We start from the raw sequence: 20,413 nt of genomic DNA, 5'->3' as shown, positions 1-20,413 counted from the left end.
ATACATGTTATACAGAGAGCAGATGGACAATGCCAATGAATGAACCTATTTTTAATCCTGAATGGATATACCCACTGTCTACTACTTAGCTATTAGAGAATAAAGAGAAATATCCAAATATTTAAATATTGGTACTTCTTGGACTTAAGAGCTACTTTAATTGTTGCTATCCATTGGGTATTGTATGTCCTCAGTCCTTTGTGTTTAATTACTATTAAAATAAAAATTATTGTTCATAATAACATTGCATTCCCCTAATTTGGCAAATTTTACACAGTATCATATGCTAGGCATTGGTACTTGTTATATGCGGGAGTGTTGAATTAAAGTAATGAGCTTAAATAGGGATAAAAGTAATGTTCTGGACTTGAGTTCAAACACCCAACTGCAGTAATAAAGGACAGCAGAGAAGTGGCTACATGGCAGCACACGTAGCAAGGACTTAGAATTTTTGGTGAATAAAAGTTCTGTCTGAATTAGCAATATAGTCTGCAAAAACTCTAATTCACATTAGGCACAACAATGGAAAGATAGCAATGAGAAAAAGGTGGTTGGATATTCCCTCTCTGTTCTCTACAGGTCATGCTAAGCAAAGACTGTTACTTTCAGCTCCAAATGTCACACTTTCAAAGGAAAAAACCTGGAGCTTATCTGAAGAGAAATCAAAATGTTAAAATTTTTGAGAAGTATTATGAATCAGGAACATTTTAAGCAACTGACCTTTGAAGGACTTTATAAGTGTCTTCAAATATTTCAAGGATTGTAATAGGAAAGGAAGATTAATCATATCGTGTGGTTTAAAAAGACAGAACTGGGATGAATAGCTATATGTTACATACTTTCTCATTATATGAAATGAGAAAATTTTAGTAATTTCCTAAATATTAGTTTTGAAAATAAATTTAGCTGTCTTTTATTATAATGTTTCCAATCATTGGAGTTGTTCAAGTGAATGCTGATGGATGTTACATTAGAGGTTCATACCTTTAGTTGAAGATTGTGTCAATATCTTTTCCTTTGAGGTGCTACCATTTACCAAGTTTTACCTCACTAGTCTCATTCATTTTTGTAAACCCTTGTCAACTCCACTACTGCATTATGTGCCAAATTCCCTTTCATTCGCTCTGCCATCACAAATGTTGTTCTAACCCACTTTTATCCCCATCACTATCTTTGCTTAGCTAACCTCTTCTTGTCTTTAAATCTTAGCTCCAATGTCATTTTTCCTGGAAGCCTTCTCGAGGTTTTCAGTTAAAAGTCTATCTTCTCACTAAGTATAAGCTCCTTGAAGTAAAATACTGCATATCCTAAGAGTATACCTAGCACTGTATACAGTGCTTCTCACAGTAATAGATGGATGGATGAATTAGTGATTAATATTTAGAGTATCATTCTAACCTAAACAGAGACAAAACGTTAGAATTTCTGCAAAAGGTGGCATATAGAAAGGAAGTGGTCAATGTCAAAGTATATTATTTTTGAACCAGGAAGTAAAGCAGCTGGAAAAACAACAAAAGGACAGTGGAAAAAAAATTAAATTGAAAAGAAAAAGTGTAGAAGCACTTTTTGAAAGGGAGAGAGAAAATGTGTGCTTGTGAACAAACCATTTCACCTTTGTATATTGTTTTCTGTGGTCAATTCAACTCAAATTTTCTTTCTTTTTTTTTTTTTTTTTTTTTTTGATGGTACATATAATGAAGCCATTAAAAGCTGAACAATTGGGAATGCCATGATCCTGCCACCTGTTGGCAGCTCAGCAGCTGCTCAGCTCGGGCCGGGACTCGAACCGCTGTTGCTCAGAGCTCGCACTCTTGAGCAAGCTCTTAACTGAGCCACTCAGCCAGCCCTCAAATATTCTTTGATTAGAATAATTTTGCATGATGATTGAATTTTACTTATGATATTAGAGGCTACAACAATCTAGAGAGAAAATTCTATTGATACCTTTTAAATTATTCCATTTAATAGCATGTTATTTCTTTTACAATGCTTCTGCATTCTATACTGGAAGTAGATGGGCCAAGTTTCTGTCTAACCAAATGAATCACTCCTGGGTTGTAGTTTGACAACTTTGCCCCTATGCAATCCTATGGATATGAGAGTATATATGGGAAACACCAAGATAATTGTTTTATGAAGGGAAACTGGTGTTCTCTCATGCCTTTTAGCCTTTTAAAAAGATAAAAAGAGGAAAAGAACCTTCCAATGCATGCTTGCAAAACAATTGCAGTCATCTTCCTGACGGAAGACTAAATTATTGTACATTATAGTCTGCATGTCTATGATAAGATTACTATAGATCATTCCAAGAGGAGGTGGAGGGACTATTGCACTAACATTAGCTTCCCTGGTATTTGCAGGCTCTAAATTTCTTTAAATGATAGATGTGAAGATGGAAGACAGATGCATAGAGGAAAAGACAGAATCAGATACTAGATGAGTTAGCGCTGCAGCCCGTTCTGCCATGCTGTCGTATTACCACAAGGCCAGCAAGCATCAAAGCCCCCCACATCCCCCACTCCCTCCCCCTGAAATGTACCGATTTATATGAAAATTAAGATTACAAATTAAAGCCTGGCTATCCTGGAGTTTTCTAGTTCATCAGCCATTCAATAAAAATGATGTCAAGCCTGTGTGCATAATTCCCAGAAGATTACTTTGTCCCTACAGCTAAGCCTTGTCCCTGATAGGAAAGATCTCTATCCACTTTTATTGAAATAAAGAACTAACATCATAATCCCAATATTGAGGTATAATCTTCATTATCTCCTGACCCTCTTGAGGTTCCCCCAATCTATATTACTTTACATTTGTTTATTTATAATCCTTATGTATTTACCTTTATTGAGATAGGATTAAAAACTAAAAAAAAAAAAAAAGCTCCAAAAAATCCTTATGATCTTGATTGAGTTTCATTTCACCAACAATCAACTAATGTGTTAGACTGAGTTTTTTTTTTTTAAGTGGTTCTTATAGTTGTATAGTCTAAGCTTGAAAAAGCATTAATTGGTCCTGTGTATGTCCCCATTTCATTAAATGAATTATTTCCAATCCAACCTGGTTTGTGAAATGATGGCAGCATCCTCTTTTCCTATTTATTAAAAATGGTGGAGGAGGGGTGTATGAGACGATAAACACAGATAGAATTATCCAGAGTAACTTTTATCTCTTAGGAACTGTTGATTCATACCTATAGTTAATTACTGGTAAACCACAATACCCCAACCTTAAAGGCCTCTGGCTACGCCTCTGGCTGTTAACTACCAAACTAGTCATTAATGTGGGACAAGATGATTCCTTGGAGATTATTGTTCTTTTATTCTTTTAATACACAAAAAAACACTTTGTTCTGCAGAAAGAGTAAAGTGGTACTTGAGCCTTTTTTTTTTCATTTCAGATATAAAGAAACATCTATAAAAAAACACATTTTACTGTGGCATTTTAAAAAATTTCTAATATTTTAGTTTTATTTCCAAAGTGAAAACTAAGTTTGCAATGCCCTGATTATCATTAGTAATCATGCTTTATTACTTTAAATGAATTTTTGCTATTGTATTTGGAGAAACACATCTTCTGAAATTGGATGTGTTCTCAATTATTTGTACCTCTTCTTTTAAACTTTTGTGCCAGGAAATGTTAGGATACTATTTGGCTTTTCGATTTGAAAACAGAGTGGAAATAGAAGTACCTTACTATTGGCCTAAAACTGCACTGAGTGTTTTCTTCTGAAAATAGCCTTTATTATTTTATTGTAAAGGGCACTTGTTCTACCATTATTTGATATAAAGTGGGATTTGGTATAAATTTCATTGGCTCAATTATTTCTTATTTGTGAACTCTTTCTATTCATTCATTCATTCATTCATGCTTTTACTTGAGCACCTGCTATTGCCTGGGCACACTCAGAGATAAATCAGAAGAGAATGGAGAATAGACTGGACAGGCAGAAACAGCTTATGCTCACTGCATAATCTTTTTGCATAAAATGATATTCAAATGTAAAATCCTGTAGTGGAATTATTAGCTTTATTAAAATGTTTACTCCCAATTAGAAGGGAAGTAACTGGAACCAATATTTATTGTGCACCTAATACTTTCTGGATATCAGTCTGGGTAATGTACATTAAATTTCTTATTTAACTGTTACAAAAACTTTACAGTCCTTATGGCATCCCTGTGATTATTTTTATTTTATGGATGTAAAAACTGGGACTTTAAAACTGTTGAAAATGTAGGAGAAAGAACAAGAAAGAAGTGGAAGAAAGATGCAGAAAATAAAATTTCAGGGTTTCAAAGACAGCATTGGTTACTTAGTACCCTATCCCTTCATTTGCTCATAGATAAGAAATACATTTTTGCTTTCCTTTGAAAATCATGGCCCAAGGTGGCAGGATTCCCATGTAATCCCAGTTTAATCTTCCAAGAAGAGGGATGAGCATGATAGCGATACAGCAGGTTTATCCTGCTAAGAGATTCATTTGAATTAAATATATTTTAGAGGAGCAAGCCTGCCAGTTAACAGTGTGAATTTTAAAAAAATGCTTACTACCAGCTATGATGTAGGGCATCTATTTGTCTGTCTATTTATCTATCATCAATCTATTAATATTTATCTAATCATCTATCAGAAGTAGGGAAAGAGGGGAAAATAGAAAAAGTGATATGAATGTGGGTGATTTTGAAGGGATTCTAGTCTAGGTGAGGGGTGTATAACTTAAGCTGGAACACATAATAGAATAATGGATATCAGGAATGAAAGAATTCAGGGTGAAAAAGTGAAAATTTACTTACGCCCTTCGCTTAGCCTAACCCTATCTGACATAAGGTGGTGTGTGCCATGTCCTGGAAAAGGTTTACAATTTATAAAGCTTTGAATTCCCAGGGATAAGCCATGAGTTACAGAGAGTCTAAAAGCTTTACATTCTAAGAGAAGCCACTATTATGTATTTTCCTCATTGAAGACAAGGACTTCTGTTTTTTAGCAAAACTGACCCAAATAGTTTCCAATTAGAATTGTACTGGTATACAAAAATGTAAACTGTAAAGGCAGGCTTCTTTCTCTTTCAGAGTGACAGATTATTCTGAAACTACTCCCTTTCATTGTGCAAATAACATTCCATTTGGTAATAAAAAATTATCTATACTTTATTTTTTGGACAAGAAATGACATAAAACCAATTCCATAAACAATATTTGACTTTCTAATAGCTGGCAATTTCCTCCATTATTATACACTGTCATTCTTAACCTGATTTTCTAACTCTGAATTTGAATTTCTATCAACAGCTGACAAACAGCTATTTCAGGTTATTTCATGGTGCTGTTAGCCTGTGAAGGGTTTAGTTTTTATAGAGTAGCCATCCTTACAAATCAGGGTACATGTGATTATTTCAATACTTCCAAAGCAGGTGCCTCCAAGTATGACTCTAGGTACGAGTATAACCTAGAATGTGTGAGCTTCACCACTAAGCAATACACCACCCATTAAATTAAGGCAGTTGAGACAAAGATGCTAATCAATTAGGCACACGAAAGCTGTGAAACTTTAGCCTTAAATGTTTACTGGATAGAAGCTAATCTACCCCACCCTCAGATCCCCCAATTATAAGAGAATAAAGAACATGTATGAAGTGTTGGAATATAAATCATAGATCACTGCTTTTCATACTGAGGAGTACGAGGGACAATCAGGCCTGAATAATGTTAAGGAACACAGAATCTGTGTCTTCAGCTTCCATATGTATGTCTTCCTAGACTGATCTAAGAGCACTTCTGTGGTATTGGTTCTTTTTCACTTTTCCTTCACACTAATTTTTCTGCACTTTAAAAAAGAAAGGCATCACCCTCACTCACCGGGAATAAGTAGAGCACATTATCCCAGACACAAAAATGTCTTGGATGCCAAAAGAACAAGTAAAAAAAATTTTTTTCTACAAGCCTCCTTATCTAAAGGACTCCATGATAATTTTTCAAAATTGTTTTTAATATTATTTAACTAACTTTAAATTTTGTACCTATTTTTCAGTAATCAAAGTAGGGACTTAACACTTTGCTTAGGGCTCTGGCGATGGAAAAATCAACCAGATGCTTGCCCTAATGTACTGCCATAGCTTACTAAAGTTTGTGAGCATGTGAAAACTTTGGCCGTGTGTGTGTGTGTGTGTGTGTGTGTGTGTGTGTGTGTGTGTGAGAGAGAGAGAGAGAGAGAGAGAGAGAGAGAGAGAGAGAGAGAGAGGGAGAGAGAGAATCTCTTTTACACAAAACCATGCAAATGGAAGAACAAGTACAGTTGAATTTACATGAATAATCTTATTACATGTGAGTGCTTAGGTCATAGAGCAACAGATAAACAACTTTTATTAAGCTCCTTTTCTTTTTAAATGAATATATAGTTAATTTGCTACATTTATAGGAATTCACTGCCTTCTTCAATACTTCATACTTTAAAATATTCACACACATGCACACATTCATCATTGCCATTTTTTTTTCCTGGACTAGTGAGCAAAAACAAAATGATCGTTATTATTTTGTACCAGTTTGGGGATAAAAATCTCTGAAAAAAGAAATGTTAGCAATACTATTTACACATCTTTTTATAGTGCATTTTTTTCTTACACTACCTCATTGCACAATAACCCTAAGGTGTATTTACCTCTGTTTTATAGATTAGAAAATTGACATGCCAGAGAATGTCCAGGTAGTAATAAGCCAAACTGGGAGTAAAATTTAAGCATTTGGGTTCTGAGGTTCGTGATTTCACCCTCTATTAAACTACCTCTTGTGAAAATTGCTCAACTTGCTAAGGACTATGTTCTCTCTGTAAGCTTTTCTAATATGCAGACGAGGTGATGATCCCACTCCCATAGGGCAAAATCTATCTTAGTTAGGAAAGCATATATGTACGATTTATAATGAAAGGACTTTTCCAGAACTTCCCAAAATTTAATTCCTATGTCCATATAAGGAAACACCCTTCAAGTGTGCAAGGAAATGATCTTTGAAGATTTCAAAGCATTCATGTCTAGAAAAAAAGTATAAAGACAGACCTCAGTAAGTCATTCAGTCTGTTTCACTGGTTTTTGGTTGCTTATTGTTAAATTCTAACTCGGAATGCCCAGATGATGATGGGATATTAGGAGCTAATGACCCATGAGAAGGGCATGGGATTCCAGACTGGCCTGGTCCCTGGTTCTTAGCTGGACATTGAAGTATCTGAGCTTTTTGTTCTGGAAACAAATTAAGAAAATTTCAGCATAATTTGTGAGTGTTCTCTTCAAGCTTGTGCTATACACCACTATTGCCCAATTATAGCTATTGTTTGCTTGACTGGAACTTGAAGTTAAAAAAACAGAAGAATCAGAGATTAACATGTGCTAGGGCAAAGAGGACACTGATGTGGGCGGACAAGAAATAACAAAAAAAGAATGTCCTAAAAATAACACATATGATATAATCACACTTTGATAAAATATACAATCATATATATGTATCAAATGACCACACTTATATAAAATTCTGTGTAAACATTTTATTTTGTAATTAACTATTTTTAAAGGAGCTTTAGATTTACAGAAAAAAATGAGCAAAGTACCAAGTTCCCATTATGTCACCTCAACCCTTCCCACATATGTTTTATAATAAAAACGTGCTGTATCTTCTCTGAGCTTTTTGCTTCTTTTGACAAATTAATTTTAAATCTGGAGAGTATCACCATGAAACAAATGCCCTTCAAATTACCTTTATGAGGAATTCAAAGCCTTGTACTATGTCAGTGATTTTCAGATGGCAGTATGCAAATCAATCACCTGGAGGTTTGTTAAAAATATGGGACTCAGATTTTGTAAATCTGAGCTAGAGTAAAAGAAACTGCATTTTCAGCATAGCATCTGGGTGATTTTAATGCATGAGGTCCATGAACTATACTTTGAGAAGCCCAGGGCTAGAAATTCTTATCCCCTGATGGGAAATCTCTCTTGAAAGTGTTTCCCACACCACCACCACTGACATAGAGATATGATGCTCCAATTAAAAAAAAAAATTGTGTTCATTTTCAAATTTTATGTCAAATGTCAGCGTGGAGAAAATTCGTAGAGACCAGGGTAATCTATGCACCAATGAACACACCAAACTGAGTGTTCGTTAAAAGTGAAACTGTAAAATCTCATATACCATTCCCTTGTTTGGAAGTCAACAATAAAGAAATATCAAAGCATTCTAATATAACAGAAGATGTAATGTGGATTATCATCAATACATTTTATGCACTGTATATATAAGGTATTATTTTCTGTACATTTTGGTGAAATATATCTGGGATTTTTATTGAAATTATTAGGCCATCAACCTTAATGTGACAAAATTCCAAAGACAAACAGGATTTGTGTGAGTGTGTGTTTAAGAATGGGGTTGTGAATTATTTAGGGTCTAATCCAAATCACCCGAAAGGCTCGTCACAAGTGCACTGGGACTGCAGTTCCAAGGTTGGAGAGGAGCTGGAAGACCCTTCTAGTCAAGGTGTGGTTCCTAGACCAGCAACATCAGTGTTATTAGGAACTAGTTAGAAATGCAGACGCTCGGGCCCCAACTCAGACCAACTGAAACAAAATCTACATTTTTTAACATGATCCCTCAGATGCTCATCTGCACATTAAAATTTGAGAAAACTTCTTTTCAGCTATTTTGGAATCCTGATTCTTTTCAAATTTTCCCAGCTTTGGACTAACTTCCAGCACTACTCCCTATTTCTCCCAACATCCACACACCCCATTATTTTATTTCAGATGATAACCTCTTGCCCCTTGTTCTTATCTGCAAAAAAGGAAAATCATACAAATTCTAACTAGGTAACTCAAGGGCTTCATTACAAGTTTCTCTCTTTTCGCCAAAGAAAGCTTTGTATCTTGATGATTAATATTTCTGAACAATTTGCGGATGGGCCTGAGCCCACCCAGTAGTTTTGTTAAAACTGCAAGTAAAGGAGGGCTGTGGGTCAGTCTCTACAGCTGAAACAAGGGTATTCACCACTAACTACGCTACATCCTTGCTTCAGAGCCTTGTTTTGGCCTCTCTAGATTGTACTTAAGTAAAAAGCAGACAGTCCATTAAAAACAACAACAATTTGTCCTATGTAGAAAGAACAACGCTATTACAAAAAGCTTTGTCAGGCTCTGTCTCAGTATTACAGGAAGCTACTGCTGCTACTAACTCACTGTTAGTGCCCTGAACCACTTGGGAACATGCTAATTTATGCCCAAAGCAATATCAGTATTATTGTGTATTTTACTTTCATTATCTAAATAGGCACAGTCTAAGCTAGGTAGGTTGCTATAATTCTGCCTTCTCTTGATATGAAACTGGATATTACAATAACAAAGAAAAGAAGTCAATAGTTTAGTAAATAACACTGCAAAAGTCAGATTATCATTTCCTCTTTTCCAATTACTCCAATTCCTATCATCAAGTTACTAGACAGTAATGTGCCTGGTCCTGGAGAGAAACCATTCAGGTAAGCTGAGGCTACTCCTTCTGTTTCTCCATCTGCTAAGCTGTTAATGTGAAGACAGTGACAGGGGCTCAAGGAAAACATGGAATATTTCATCAGTCAGATTATGCTGCCCTAGAGACAGATGTTAGCAAGCTGTAATATTTTAAAATAAAGAGATAAACACATGCTTGAGGGGAAGGAATAGATTTGCAGGGAAAATCCAAAAGAAAAAAAGGAACGATGGAAAGATAGATGAGAGGTTTGTGCTGGCACAGAAAATAGCAAATCCTAGTTGTACAGGAAAAAAAAAACTTTTATGTCTTCCTCAGGCAATTATTTCCTATCAGGTAGGCATTCTCAGAGTACATTGTGGTGGATGTGTAAGAAGCGCTTAGCAGGGTTCATAGGATTGCAGAGAACAGACTTATCTCTTGTCATCAGATGGTTAATATCAGGGCTTTGACTTAAAACCATATACACCAGTTTTCATAGCAATTTAAACATGAGAAATGTTACATACTATAGTTTTCACATTCAGTGACTATAAACACAACATTAAGTAAGATAACTCTGGATTTATCTGGTGACTTACATTGCAGAGGTCCAAGCACTTTTTCTTCACTTATTTTTACTGGAGAAAAATTAAGTAAAGTGGGATTATAATGGTGGGTTACATAAATATTTACAAGTGACATAAGTTGCCATGTTTTAAGCTAACACAACATTTTAAAACAGCAGATTCTCCTTTTTTTTTGCTAAAGTTTTTACACTTTTCTAAATAAAATGCAAAGAGTAGCAGTAGGAAAGTGAAAGGAAGTTTTGGCTTTGAATTAAAATAGACTTCGGTTCAGATCCTACATATTTACTTCGCTTCTTTCAGCTTCAGGTCCTCATCTATAAAACAGGGATAATAATACCTACCTCCTAAGGTTGCTGAGATTATTAATAAACGTCCTAGCATCGTGCCTGAACAATATAGGTACTCAATAAATGGCAAGTTATGTCATTACAAAAAACCAAAACTACAAATTGACACAAGGACATTAGATATTCCAATTTAATTACTGGTTGTCTCTTTCTTAAAATCTCGAAGTTCTGACTGCACAGTAGAGGCCCTTACCACTTTCTCCCACTGGGAAAGAGAAAGGGCAGGGTGTGATAGAGGAGGAGTTCCCAGAGCGAGGAGGAAGAAATAGAATACTTCGATCAGAAAAGAAGGGAGAGGAAGGGCCCATGAGGTCTGACTTGATGATCCTGACTATCCCCTTAAGGATGAGAACACAGACTTAACAAAATAAACTGAAAGCAGAGGGGCTTCAGGACTTGACCCTGCTTCCTGTCTGGCATTCTAGGAAGAAACAACTAGCAAGACAGCCACACCCACCATAGGACTACTACAAACAGAATTAAATGGCAGCGCGGTGCGAGGAGGCCAAGGAAGGCTCTGTGACGGCAGGCCTCAAACTTCCTTGGCTCTTGTGCAGCGGGCTCTTGTGTCCAGGTGTTCCATCACGATCCCAGGAGGGTATGTGGAAGGTTGTTGCTGAGAGTGAGATGCCATTAGGGTCACTGTGAGATGACCCCCGAGAAGATGCTGCTGAGACACAAGGACCTGCAATGCTGTTGAGAAGTAGAGAGAGAACACGTGAGGAAGAGAGGGCTACAGGCTCCGACCACCCTGAAAGGATAAAATACTGGTTTAACCAGTGACAGACTTGAGCAGCAGATCAACAAGCTACCAGTAGCAAATTTAGACTGATGAATCTCCAGGGAAGCCAATGAGAATCTGTAACAGCACTAAGATCCACACTTGGATCTGGGCTCTCTCCCCTCCCTGCCATGAGGACACATGAATTTGTCCTGAAACAAAAGAAAAAGCCATGCTTGACAGGAGGAAGGGGAGGAGGGAGAATACTGAGGGACTGAGATATACCCCCAAAATTCTATTTTAAACCTAAGGAAACCAAGACACATTTGCTTGCCATCTTCAAATCCTATCGCATCCTACTCCACTCAAAACGAAATTTACTTCAGTTCTAAAGAAACAAAAGGCCTTTTTTGTTCTTGATAAGCTAGATGCACAATGTGTCCAATTCTGTAAGTCATATTTTCTTTCTGTGAGGCCTGGAGATGAAACCAAAATATCCATGATGTTTCTTTTCATAACTTCAAAATGTCCTAATTACTTTAGGTAATAGGAAGTAGTACCTTATATACATTTTTCTCTCCTTTCCTTTTTTATTTTATTTCATAGGTAATTTGGGAGGTTACTTCCTTCACTCATTCAATAAATATTTACTGAGTACCTACCATGAATGAATAATGTGACAGGAGTTTAGGAAACGAATTCAATGAGACATGGGCCCTGTGCTCTTTGATAGAACAGTTTGTGTGATACTGAATGGAATACATGAGTTAAAGAAAAGCTAGTGGAGTACTGCTGCCCATTACTGAATAACTGCAAAGAAAACAAAACAACAGAACCTTACAACTATAAAGATGCATTATCTTTCCGCATCTATCAAATACACACAGAAGTAATAAGATAAAGGTTGACTATTACGTTCAGAGCATTTAAAAAGCATTTTGCACAAAATCATAATTTCAGAAAACTTTGTTTTCAGAATAACAACAGTAAATCAAGTTGTAGGATAGTCAGAGGCATATAATACAAAATCTTATTTTTTTAAAAAAGTATATTTGCTGTAATGGAAGAAGAATAAGATGTGGGAGACTAGGTCAGGAAGACAATCATCATTACTTTTTTCAGTTTGTTGTAAGTTCTGTTAAGATAGGCATGCAAAAGAAGTTTTATAAAAACCAAACATCGTTAGCCATTTTAGTTTTCTCAGTAAATATTGCTTGATAAGGCATTAAATTTAGAAAGTCAAATAACATTGTAATAAATGCCCAAGGATAGTTTGCTGTTTAAGGGTGTAGAAATTTTTCACAGAGATTCTTTTTAATATATGAATATTATAGCCCTAATTTATTAGCTTATTAAGTTCAAAATTTTACATTATTAGGATTCTGAAAGGTGGGTCTGAGAAATATGTTAATTGTTAACATGACTTTTTGAACACAAAACAGAATTTCATGGCTTTACTTTTTAAAAAATTCCTATGATGATCTGAGGATATTAGTGTATAGAAATAGCATTACAGAATGTTCTCAGAAAGGCTTTTACTTTGGCTCTTTCAAACACTGTCATTCATAGAATTTTTAATATCCTCTCTTCCTTACCTCTTCTACCATAAAGCTAATTAGATTTTATATGCTGGAGCACAGAGAGAGTACCCAATTTAGGAAAAACCTCTGCTGTTATCAGTTACCTCTGACAAAGCTGGTATTTCAGTCATCCTAAATGTACATCATACGCTGATTGAAAAGTGATATTGTTAGAGATTATAAATAATTCAACAAATGGTATCTATCTGATTAGTATTTCAAAACAGTATTTTATCTCTTCCCAACCCCCTCTTATCTTTTTATAGTGCAGTTGCATTTGAAATCTATGGTTTCTGGCATATCCGGGGTAAGGTTATACTAGGAATTTACCAGACCTGTCAGTCTCCAACTTTCTTCCATATTTCATTATATCATTCCAGTTATAATTAGTTGTCTGGTAAAATTAAGAACAGTCTATTTCAGTGAATGCTCATGTGAACATTTAACAACTTTTTGTTAGGATGACAGCTTAGCGACAGAAAGAAGAAACCAGAAAGAGAGAGTCACTGAAGTAACCTTGGTTAACTCAATATTGCCAGCTCAATGGAAAATTCTAAGATTTTGCACTTTTTTTCTGTTTTGTTATTAATCATCAAGTACATATTTGTCAGGAGATAAGCATTGGTTTGATGGCATTCCTGCCTCAACCAGCATGTTTTGAGCTGACCTGTCTTCATTGCTATGGCTCCCTAGAACTTTCCCGTTGATGAGCGTCGTTTCAGCTGAATGCTTTGACATTCAGCTTGTCAGTGAAAGCTATTTTAATCATTAAGATGCATCTCCCTTCCAAGATTGCAAATTGTTGCTGCTCACACATAACATTCTATCGTTTGAATACTGTGGAGAAGAAAAGAACCTGAATGGTTACCATTACTACAAATTATTTTAAGAGCCAAAATTTAGAAGATATTTAACTCTGTGAGGTATTGTGCTCAGCAATTGACTGGGATTGTCTCGTTTAATCCTCACCATCATGGAGTCTCACTATCTGAGTTTGTTCCCTGTTCTCCATTTATGACCTGTATGGCATGTGGCCCTCCTTGTAAAATGGAGTAATAGTACCTACTTCAGAGGGATATTATGAGGATTAAACGATACAATTCATAGGCAGTACTTAGAACAGTACCTGTACACAGTGAGTTCTCACAGTGTTAGTAGCAAATTTTATTACCCTTTTGAAGATGAAGACACCCAATATCTTTCACTAACTGCCTGACTCACCACTATCACTTCAACTGTCTCTATTGCCCAAACCCAATAGAAGAGATAAGGGAAAATGAGAAGTTATTTCTTTCAGGATCTTTTTTTTTTTTTCCCCCTGAAAGTATCAAAATTTTAGTTCCACAGGAAGGAGCACCACAATTGTGGCAGCATAATACTTTTGTTGTATTAACCTTTTTTATTTTTTCCTGTTCTTTCTTTCTTCACAGTAGCCTTTTCCCACTTAGGCAATCAGTATAGGAACAAGTAAATCCTTGTTGAATGGGATGGAGGTGAGGGGCAGTAACTGAAGCTTTAGAAATTTGGGGGGGGGGGGTTTTGGAGTAGACAGATTTGTACATTTTTGTGCATTGGGATTTATTTCTTCCAGACTTTAATAAGAGGCATAAAGTCAGCAAGGTGGCAGAATCCCAGTATCCTATGCCCAGGTTTATGCAAGAGCAGAAAAGATGTGTCATGTGACAAAGCAAACAACCCTAGATAGGCTCCCAGAGTTTTCTGTGCCACATTATGGAGAGCACGGCAGACTGATCCGTGCTCCCAGCTGGGCACAGAAGCAGAACCTGTCATGGTCCAGGGCACCACGAGCCCTGTGTGGCAGAACCTATGCTGTGTGGTTACCAGAATGCATTCCTCTTCCTGCTGGGCACCCAGCTAAACTACATGTCCTAGCCTCCCCTGCAGTTAGTTGGGGAAATGGGACTGACTTTTAAAACCTGTATGAAACTCTGTAGGCATTATATTCCTTTATCTGCAAGCTAAATGCATATGAACCAGTGGAGGACACATGATTCTAGAAAATGGCAGAATCATTGAATCAGGGATTCTTAACCTGGGATCCATTAATCGAATTTAATAGAATCATGCCCTTGGATTTGAAACCAAAAAAATTCTGTATTTTTTCACCAACTTCTAACTGAAATTTAGCATGTCCTTCAATTATGAATGTAGGCACCTCCAATTATGAATAGTATTAGCAATACTTATGACTTTGCCACCAACAAAAATCACAGGTGTTTTCATATTGTATTACTGTTTACAAAATATCATTTATACTCAATGTTTTTTAGAAATAAAGTAATTATTAGACCCACGGTTAGATTTTTTAATTTCATATGCTAATAAAGAAATACATATATAACAAATTTATTTATTTATTTATTTATTATTTTTTTTTTTTAGCTGAGCCATCCTGCCACCTGTTGGCAGCTCAGAGGCTGCTCAGCTCGGGCTGACTCGAACCGCTGTTGCTCAGAGCTCAAACTCTTGAGCGAGCTCTTAACCAATTAAGCCACTCAGCCGGCCCCCTCAAATTTATTTTAAAATAGTTTTATAACTGTAGTTCAATAAAGTAGGTTTCCTTTGTAACACCATATGATTTTTATGCCTCTTAAAATCAGTTTTCTGAGCACGGGATTTTAGGCTTCACCAGATTGCCAAAAGGGGCTATGGAACAAAACAAAAACATCTGTTCTAGATGGAGTCCTAAATGATTTCATGGATAAGGGTCCCTCTTTCCTTCTCCCCTCCACACTGCTGACCTACATTGGTGTGTGGTATGACAAATAAGCTTTTATTGTGTTAAGTTATTGAGATTTGGGGGTTATTTTTTAGAACAGTTAGCCTATGGTGACAAATACCCTTTATAGCAAAATGGCCCAAACATGGCAGAAAGCACCAGACCTGAAGAGGCCTCTAGTTGGAAAAGACTCAGAAGTGAACAATGAGGACCAAAAGTTAGATGGGGCCAATGAAGATGTCTCAGCAGAAATCATCCTTGAAGGAGAGTGATGCTCAGTACAGGAAACATCTCCTTCAACTTAGACATAAAGTTCAATTACAGTAATACAAAGAAATATTTCAATTATTCCTGAATTTGTACATTTGTATACCAAGATTTATAACTGCCACAAAATGATTTTCTTATTTATTATATCTCTCTTCCCCCACTAGTGTGGCAATTATTTTTCTCATAGCCAATATTAAGTGCTTTTGCATTCATTATATATTTATAATGTATAATACATTTTATGTTTATAATATATATACATTTATAATATGTAGACATTTATAATATATAATATACATTACATTTTATAAAGAAAGTATGCAGTCTCCAATTAGCTCTGTTCTACTTTAAATCCTTCTCAGAGTTTAACACTAAAAAGAAGCCAATAACCACAAAGATGAGATCTATATTACATAAGTTCTTCTATATAGGAATTTGAAAGTTAATTTTTAAAAAGGCTTGATTTAAATAAAATGGTCTTGACAGAGTTCGCCAGGGTTTTCAAGATAGGTGTAAATTTGAAAAACTCTCAAGGCAATAAGTTTTGTCTAATTTTATCTTCCCCTTTAGACTGTTCTGCTGTTTTTTTAATTAAAATGTATTGGGGTGACAACAGTTAGTAAAATTACATAGGTTTCAGGTGTACAATTCTGTAATACATCATCTATATATCACGTTGTGTGCTCACCACCCAGAGTCAGTTCTCCTTCCATCACCATATATTTGACCCCATTTACCCTCATCTACAACCCCCCTGCCCCCTACCCTCTGGTAATCACTAAACTATTGTCTGTGTCTGTGAGTTTTTGTTTGTTTGTCTTGTTCCTTTGTCTACTGCTTTTAAATTTATATCGAATAAATCCGTCATTGTGAAACCTTCTGGTTGTTAAAAATCAGATGCAAAGACTCTTCTGATTATAGACTCTTTCTAACCCCCAAGAGCTTACTATATATAAATTTTTATAACCTATGGAACTATAGGGAATGAAAATAAAGCAGGGTTAGTGTGCTATACAGTTTGCCTGGCAAATAAAAAATTGTATGAATGAGTAAATTACCAAATTTCCCCATGTATAAGACATGCCCTTTTTCGAAAAATTTGGGGTCTCAAAACTGGGTGCGTCTTATACAGTGGTTGTATGAGTGCAAAAAACAAGCGCAAAAAAAGCAGGAAATCCAAGTAAAAAAAATCTACAACCACTGTGTAAGACACACCCAGTTTTGAGACCCCAATTTTTCGAAAAAGGGCATGTCTTATACATGAGGAAATTCGGTAAACAAACAGTTTTTATTTTAACTATATGCAGTGTATGTCACTCATGACTAGACTTTGTTAAGAGCAAGTTGTTGCCTTGTTCACATGTAAGGGTAAAGTGACTAGGTTTAGAAGTGAAAGCTTCTAAATTGACAGTAGCTCATTGGCCCTTGAAATACTTAAGGGGTTAAGCATTTTACAACGTTCGTTGATGGAAGTTATACAGTCTTTTAAACTACTTTTTAGTGGCTGCTTAGTGTTAGTGTATATTAGGAAGTACAATAATTGTTTTGGTCCTTTAACTTTTCATTCATGTTAACTGTCACATATTCAAAACAATAAAGAACAGTATAATAACCTCCCAAGTTCCCATTATCCAACTTCAACAATTATCATATCTTGCCATTCTTATTTTATCTTTTTCGCCCTCCCCTCCCCTTTCTATTTTCCTTTTTTGCTGGAGCATTTCAGAGTAAATCCTAGGCATCATATTATTTCACCTCTAAGTAGTTCAGTATGTATGTCTAGTGGCTAAAGACATTTTTAGATATACTATAATACCAATTAGCTCACTTAACAAAATTATTAATAATTCCTTGATAGCATACAGTCCGTGTTCAATTTTTTTTTCAAATGTCTAATATTTGGTTTGTTTAAATCAGGATTCAAACAATGTCCACAATGGTTGCATTTGGTCAACATACATAACTCTAAAGTTTGTCTTAATAATTTCCTCTACTCCGCTATAAAAATGACATTTATTTGTTGAAGAAACTAGGTCATTTGTTCTGTAGTAATTCTCTCATTCTATATTTGTCTGATTGCATCATGGTAGACTTTAACATGTCCTTTTTTTTTTATGGTAGTTACATCTAGGGCCTTGTTTGGATTCAAGATGAATTTTATACATATGAATGTGTGTGTGTGTGTGTGTGTGTGTATCACACACACACATTTTTCTTTTGGCAAGAATATTTCATAGGTGTCACTGTGCACTTCTTCCTGCATTAGGAGACACAAAATATTTATCTCCCTTTTAGTGATGTTACACTTGACCAGTGACTTTGAAGTGTTGTCAGTCTGATCCATTATTACAAAGTGCTCCATTTTCACCTAATAGTATTAGCTCTTTATCGCCAGTTGGCTAGATCTCTTAATTCATCAAGAGTTGCAAAGTGGTGATTTTATAATTCTATCATCGTTTCTGTATTTATTAGATATAATTTTATAAAGAAGACATTTCTTTCAACTACGTGGAACTCTGAAATACAATTCATACCAAAAAGTCAGATAAAACGCTTGCTTCTTTTACTCAGTTGAATCTACTTTCAGGATATGAGTCAAAATTCTATTAACTTCCAACAGTGAGCAACGAGTTTCCCCTAACCCAATCTACACCCCTTCCCAAGATCACCCAGAGGTTTTCACCGTGAAGCCTAGCAGGGCTAGAATGGGGTGTAACAGAATGGGATTGGGCAGGCCGAAGTATGGTACAGGGGTGTAGGGAAGGAAGGAACTGGGTCAGGGAAGACAGGATACCTTTAAAGCAGGCTCTAGGAGGTGGAATCTGAGTCTTCTGAGCTGCCCGGCACATTGGTGCTCTCCGTGGATTCGCTGAGTTCCTTGCTGTCACTGCCACTGCTGTCAGCGAGCAGGTTCTTCTCCTGCTGACCGGCCTCTTGGGAACCAGGAAGCGTGCTGCGCTGGGGCTCCTGGTTCTCCCTGGAGACCAGCCCCACGTACCCGGCCTTCTTCGGCTTCAGCCGCCGCCTCAGCTCACCTGCCATCCGTGAGAGATCTCGCTTCATAGCATAAGCATCTTCTCCATCAGCATAGTACTTGGGTTCCACCTCACTAACCTGGAAGTTGAGGGTGTTAGAATACAGGTGCAAGGCTGCCCGGTTACTCTTCCTGACGTGCAGGGACACGTACTTGGCGCCAAAGTTTTCTATCATGGCCTGGCAGGCCTGGTCCATCAGCTTCTGGGCCAGGCCAAGGCGCCGGTGTGTCCGCTTCACGGCCAGGGAGGTGATATGCCCATGGGGGTCATCATCTGAGTCCTCCTCCATTTTGGCCAGGACGTAGCCCACAATCTTCCCATCGTCGTCCTCGGCGATGTAAGACAGCTGGGGCCACGAAAGACCATGGTAGAAATAGTATTTCATCTGGTAGTTCTCCGGCAGGCAAAGGAGGTTGCAGTATTGTATGTTCATCAGGTCGTCTGGCCGAGCATTGCGGACATTCATAATGGCGGCGGTAGCGAGCTGACGTCGGATTGCGGTGACCGAGGAAGAAGCTATGGCCAAGCGCAAGCGACTGGGGTCCAAGCCACGGCGCTCGGTGGTGCGGAGGCGGGAAAGGCCGGGCGCCCAGGAGGCGGAAGGAGCCGGGGCAAGAGCGGCTTCCGGAAATGCGCCACCTAGTCCCCGCCAATGGAGCTCGCCCTTCACGGTGCGTGTGCGTGTGCGTGTGCGTGCGCAAGGCTCAGGGGGTGGGGAAGAGGAATTCCTTAGTATGCATTGGTTTTAAATATACTGTTGGATCCATTGCTGTCATTCTTTTGTTCTCAGTGTTAACTTTTTAATTTGGATATACCTGGATGCATTTTCACTGAATAAACTCATGTAACCAGAATTTAGTTCAAGAACCAGACTATTACATGCACTCCACACTCATGACCTGGTCCATTCCCCTACTACCCGTTATGTCCCGAGAGTAACTAAGACCTCAACTGCTAACATTCTTGGCTTTGTATAAATGGAATCATAGTGCATACATTCTTTTTGTGTTGTTCTGGGTTTTTTTTTTTTTTTACTTAGTATTTGTTTCAGCTACCTTGTGTGTAGTTAGTTGGGAGTTCTTCAGACTCTCTTGTTTGATTTTCATTGCCTAAATCTATCACAATTGACTCTTCCACGCTACTGTTGATGGCCATTTGTATTATTTCCAGTTTGGAAATAGTACGGATAGTGTAGCTAAATCTTCTAGAACATGTCTTTTATTGACACATGCTTAGTTAACTAGGATTAGGATTATTGGGTCAGATCTTATGAAATTCAACTTTTATAAATACTACCAAGAAATTTTCCAAAGTGGTTGCTCCACATTTTCATTAGCATTTGGTATTTCCCCCATCTTTTTCATTTTAGCCATTGTTGTGTGTGGGTGGTGGTATTACATTGTGGTTTTATTTTGCATTTACCAGATGACTAATGAAATTGAACACCTTTTTTTAACATGCTTATTAGCCATTCTATGTTCTTTTTTGAGAAGTGGTCATTCACATCTTTTGTTCATTTTTCTATTGGTTTGTGTCTTTTTCTCATTAATGTTTAAGATTTAAAATGCATATATATTATATATATGTATGTACACATATACATATATATATACATATATATATATACATATATATATATATATATATATATAT

The 20,413-nt window shown here is 36.7% G+C and overlaps 1 protein-coding gene across 1 annotated transcript; it reads right to left on the bottom strand.

Annotated features, from left to right (window-relative positions):
- Nucleotides 1–7,529: 7,529 nt before the first annotated feature.
- Nucleotides 7,530–19,337, bottom strand: NAA11 (N-alpha-acetyltransferase 11, NatA catalytic subunit). The gene is made up of 2 exons (XM_019666532.1): nucleotides 18,520–19,337; nucleotides 7,530–11,107 (listed from the first exon to the last, which is right to left on the bottom strand). The coding sequence occupies exon 1, from the start codon at nucleotides 19,224–19,226 to the stop codon at nucleotides 18,534–18,536; it is 693 nt and encodes a 230-aa protein (XP_019522077.1). The 5' UTR covers nucleotides 19,227–19,337; the 3' UTR covers nucleotides 7,530–11,107; nucleotides 18,520–18,533.
- Between the last annotated feature and the right edge of the window lie 1,076 nt (nucleotides 19,338–20,413).

Source organism: Hipposideros armiger, unplaced genomic scaffold (assembly GCF_001890085.2).
Source record: "Hipposideros armiger isolate ML-2016 unplaced genomic scaffold, ASM189008v1 scaffold_473, whole genome shotgun sequence".
NCBI lineage: Eukaryota > Metazoa > Chordata > Mammalia > Chiroptera > Hipposideridae > Hipposideros > Hipposideros armiger.
The sequence above is the reverse complement of the archived record's forward strand: the minus strand, read 5'-3'. Positions and strand labels throughout refer to the sequence as shown.